Source organism: Otolemur garnettii, unplaced genomic scaffold (assembly GCF_000181295.1).
Source record: "Otolemur garnettii isolate 467f Iridium unplaced genomic scaffold, OtoGar3 scaffold00018, whole genome shotgun sequence".
Lineage (NCBI taxonomy): Eukaryota > Metazoa > Chordata > Mammalia > Primates > Galagidae > Otolemur > Otolemur garnettii.
Window position 1 is genome coordinate 22,319,031 of NW_003852413.1, and position 5,164 is coordinate 22,324,194.

General features: G+C 40.8%; 1 protein-coding gene across 2 annotated transcripts in view; it reads right to left on the reverse strand.

Moving 5' to 3' along the window:
- Positions 1 to 2,252: 2,252 nt before the first annotated feature.
- The window catches only part of KLHL10 (kelch like family member 10), a 10,176-nt gene continuing 7,264 nt past the window's right edge, over positions 2,253 to 5,164 (reverse strand). The window contains exons 3-5 of one of the 2 annotated variants that reach the window (XM_003786364.3): positions 3,879 to 4,496; positions 2,870 to 3,019; positions 2,253 to 2,684 (exon numbers count right to left, since the gene is read on the reverse strand). In XM_003786364.3, coding sequence (XP_003786412.1) covers positions 2,310 to 2,684; positions 2,870 to 3,019; positions 3,879 to 4,496 — 1,143 coding nt within the window. In that variant the 3' untranslated portion in view covers positions 2,253 to 2,309. The remainder of the gene's footprint in view (positions 2,685 to 2,869; positions 3,020 to 3,878; positions 4,497 to 5,164) is intronic. The other variant, XM_003786363.3, reaches the window with a different exon arrangement.

Here is a 5,164-nt window from a genome sequence, read left to right on the forward strand (position 1 = left end):
AATAGGACAGACAGCGAATGAAGCTCATTGAAGTTCTCTTTCCTCTCTGAGAGACTATGCTAACAAACTTCCTTTTCTTGGTTATACTGAAATAATTTAGTATCTTGCTAGGATGCCAGTTTTTCTCGAGAAGAATGTGATGTATTTTGGTCTCAGAGTTGTCTTCTGAGGCAATCGTTGCCAAGTTATTTGTGGGGTTGTCTTTTTTCACATGATGTGGCTAGAATTAAAAGATTTAGGTATAATCTGGTTTTAAAAATTTGATTGAAACTATTGTGTTTTAACTCAGCAGGCAGCCTAGGCCATGGCTGAAAAGAAGGGGTAAGTCCTTCATTGCATGATGATGTGTGCAGGTTTTCCTGACTGCCGAATTTCTAGTTTTTATACTTGAATTCACATGTGTGATTTCACATCAATAATGTATGTTTCTGAAATATCTTAACTAACTTGTTTTTAAGGAAAGAAACCAGATTTGCTTAAATCTGTTCAAGGCTGACATTCTGAAATTCTAAACTAGAAATAACTTCCCAGAATTTTTGGAAAGGTTCTAATTATGATGACCAGGCCTAAAATGGTTCCTTGGGAAAGAAATTTCCTTTTTGAGGAACACTTAAAAGATTTGTATTTGGTGATTTAAGCAGTTAAAAACATGGCTTTAAAAAGACAATGTGTATTCAAGCAAACCTTTGTTGCTTTTGCTTTCATTTGGTGGAAGGGGGAGAAAAGAATTGTACCATGAAGTGATAACTATACATAACTTTGAGTGAGGCTACTTAGAATGGGTATCCCTTAATTATATCTCCTCCACTGGGTTTAAAAAAAAAAAAAATCAGTGGTTTATATTGAGAATGTCAGTCATGAGCTTAGTGTTTAAGTAATACATCTCACTTGCAATTGTTTGCATGATTAGTCTTGTGTACCTTGATATTCAACTTTGCTTTTGCTGTGCCAGTTCAAAAATAACTTTCTTGCCAAAAACTTAAAATTCATTGACATCAGTTTGTTTTGATCTCCTGGTTTTGTATAATATTTCTGGGACCAAAAAATTAAATACGGACCTTCTAATGTAGAACAGAGATTTAAAGCTAGAAAGGTAGTGTTTATGGAAGATTTGTGCACTTCCGTTTTTTAAACACTAAAAGCTGCTGGTAAGGCAGTCTCTGGGGCACGCTTCCTCTTTATCTCTTTACTAGTGTAGCATGTGGTATGTTTAAAATACTTCATTTTCTGCTTTATAATTCTAATATCAACACTATAAGTAGACAGACGAGCTGAATTGTATATTTTTAGTTATAATTAAAGGGACTTTTTGATACTTTCCTTAAATGAAGCTTAAGAAGGGCATGTTGGCCACATTTCATGTCTTTGAAAGTATATAGTACTGTGAAGGTAGTAGATAGGGTGCTTTAACTATAGAATATTTGAGAAACAATTCAGTCTCTCCTTAACTGTCAAACATATTGGCACAGTTCCTCACTCCAGTCTGTTACTTTCTTCAGAATAGTCCATTTTTGGTTTTGTTATAATGCTTACATAATAACATGTGTTCTGGTCATTGGAAACAAACAGTTGCTCATAGTTGAGTGATACAGTATAGTAACAATGACATAACATGGTAGTCATGTTGCTTCAAAGAATTTAATTGGATAGCCAAATTACTACTCTTTATCACATTTGTAGAGATTTCATGTTACTCTATGTGACCATTACTACAAATGTCTTACATTGAAGCACATACTGTAGAGCACTTGTTAACTTAATCCTCTTATGTAATGCACTCATGAAAAGTAGTGCTTGCTCTAGAATCTAGATGTTTGACAATTTTATGATCCATGTGCTAGAGCTCATTGAGTTTTTGTAAAATAGATACTTAGTTTGAATTGATACAGTGAAGTTTGGGGGCTAGCAGTTATCGAGGTCCCTACTCTACTAAAAGTGTAATCTTGACTATCTGCCTTTAATGTCAGAGGAAATGTAGTATTTAGAATACTTTGAGACATGACAAAATAGCTTGTTCGTGTTCCTGAAGCTATCTTGTTCTGTGTTAAAGCTACTAATTGTCTCAATGTAAGTTTTAAATAAACATATTTCTTATAGAGGTAGTTTGTACTGTGTAATTTTTTCTTCTTTAATTATGCACTGTTGAATATAATTGCCTTCTTCCTTCCCACCTACACCCTCATTCATCCAACCCTGGGCTCCCTTAAGTTGAACATTTTCCAATACTCTTACAAGTTTAAACACTGCATTTATTTAAAAAAAGAATTAATTCTTATTGCTTAGACTTTTTATTAGCTAAATGAAGAGGCTCATACAGGTAGGGTACTTGTCGAAGCGGAATACTTTACTTCATCTCGCAGTGCTAATCCTGTGAAGTTGTCCCGTCTAGCTGCATATTCCCCAACATTGGCCAGCCCTGGTACCACACAGCAGCTCAGAGCACTGCGGTATATACTCATGTCATGAGCATCATACCACTCATCGGTCTTTTCGTCATAACACTCAACATTAAAGGTGGTGGTAAAGCCATTAAAGCCACCCACCACAAACAAGAGGTCGTCCACCACCTCAATGCCAAAATTGCTGCGAGGATTAAACATAGTGGGGATTGTACGCCAAGTATTAGCCACTGGGCTGTAGGCTTCTGCACTCCTAAGTCGATTTGCTCCATCAAAGCCGCCTACCTGTGGATAGCAAAAGAAATGAAAGAAACACAGTTGACCGCTAACCGTTGTTTCTGTTTACTGAAGTGAGGAAGCTGAGGGAGGAATGGAAACTTATTTCATACCTCCCTCTTCCAAATCTTCCATAAACCTATTTGCTAATACTTAAGGGGTATTGTTTTTGTTGTAGTAGGAGAGAAACTTACCGCATATACGTGTTCTCCATAAGCAATCACACCTATTCCACTCCTTCTGCTTCTCATGGGTGCTATGACTGTCCACTGGTTACTCTCAGTGTTGTACACTTCTGCTGTAAACAGGCATTCATTTCCATTAAACCCACCGCATATGTAGACCTGCGTGAAGAGAGTTCCAAGACTTTTAAATTGTTACCTCTGGGGAGTAGAAAAGAGGATGTTCCTGGCCAGGCCCAGTGGCACACACCTGTAATCCTAGCACTCTGGCTGAGGCAGGAGGATCACTTCAGCTCAGAAGTTCAAGACCAACCTGAGCAAGAGTGAGACCTCGGCTCTACTAAAAAGAACAGAAAAATTAGCCAGAAGTGTGGCAGGCACCTGTAGTCTCAGCTACTTGGGAGGCGGAGGCAGGAGGATCAATGAATCTAGGAGTTTGAGGTTGCTGTGAGCTAGGCTGACAGAATGGCACTCTAGCCTGGGCAATAGAGTGAGACTCTTATCTCCAAAAAACATTACTACCTGTACATTCTGAATTTCTTCTTCCATATGTGCATGCATTGCTTTTTTTTTTTTTTTGAGACAGAGTCTCAAAAGAAGAGTTTATATCGCCCTCGGCAGAGTGCCGTAGTGTCACAGCTCATGGCAACCTCAAACTCTTGGGTGTAAGCAATTCTCTTGCCTCAGCCTCCCAAGTAGCTGGGACTACAGGCACCTGCCACAATGCCCGCCTATTTTGTTGTTGTTGTTTTTGCAGTTGTTTAGCTGGCCCAGGCCAGGTTCGAACCCACCCCCCTTGGTGTATGTGGCTGGCACCGTAACCACTGTGGTATGGGTGCCGAGCCCATGCATTGCTTTTTAATAAGTAAAATAAAAGGTAGTTACAAATAGCCACTTAGTCCTCTGAGGAAGGAATGAGTACTACAAAGAGTACTGCTGCTTTCCATCTTCCATCTACCCTCAAAAGGAAGAATATCACTCCTGAGCCTGCACACCAGTCCCTCACACCCTGGTTCTTTACCTTCCCGTAGAGTGTCGTGGCACTTGCATCACTTCTCTGTTCGTGCATGGGGGCGATGAGCGTCCATTGATTGGTCTCTGGCTCATAACGTTCAGCAGTGTTGAGACGCACGTAGCCATCAAATCCTCCCATGGCATAAATAAAATTGCTGAGGACCGTCACACTGACATAGCAACGTCTGGAGTGCATTGGGGCCACCTGGTGCCAAGTTTTCTTGACTGGGTCAAAACGCTTAACACTATTGAAATAGTCTACACTATCAAACCCCCCAATGATATAAACGTAGCCTTTCAAATAGGCTGCCCCGTGATAGGCACGGGGACTCTCTTCCTCACAAGTGACATTCACCCATCTGTCTGCCCGAGCATCATATGCCTCAATGGCATTGGTGGGGCTCCCACCACTCCAGCCACCAATAGCAAATAGGATGGCATAGGGCAAGCGGGGCCTGGTGAGTGGGTTGGTGAAGTCAGAATTAGAGGGTCCGTTCATATTTAGGTCATACATGGCCTTTAGGGCATTAATGATGACTGGCTTGCATTCCTCGCTGTCTTTGACATAGTCATTCATCTTAACGTTGTTCATGAAGTACTCAGCATGCATTAGGGCCAGGCGAACCTAAGAAAGAAATAAAGAACGTCATTCAGATGAGGTGAGCATGCCTAAAGATACCAAGTCCTTAACCCCAGTGTAACAGTCTGCCTTTGAATTGCTGAAACTATTTTGGTTTGTTTCAAAATGTATAACTCAGGCCAGGTGGGTTGGCTCACGTCTGTAATCCTAACACTCTGGAGGCCAAGGTGGGCTCAGTAGTTCAAGAACAGACAGAACAAAAGTGAGACCCTGTCTCTACTAAAAAGAAAAAGAAAACAATAGCCAGGCATTCTAGTGGGCAACTGAAGTCCCAGTTACTTGGGAGGCTGAGGCAAGAGGATCTCTTAAGTCCGGGAGTTTGAGGTTGCTGTGAACTATGATGCCACAGCACTCAACTCCACAGTGACTGAATGAGACTGTCTCCAAAAAAAAGTATAATTCACAGTTTAAATACAATAAAACCCCTGTAAGTTGACCATCCAAGGGACTATAACAAACTGGTCAACATAAGGAACTATGCGTGCACTGATACGTACATATGGTGCATATCTGGTTATAAAATTAGGTTAACTTGGCTCAGCGCCTATAGCTCAACCGGCTAAGGCACCAGCCACGTACACCTAAGGTGGCAGGTTCGAATCTCCAGCCCGGACCCGCCAAAACAACAATGACGGCTGCAACCAAAAAATAGC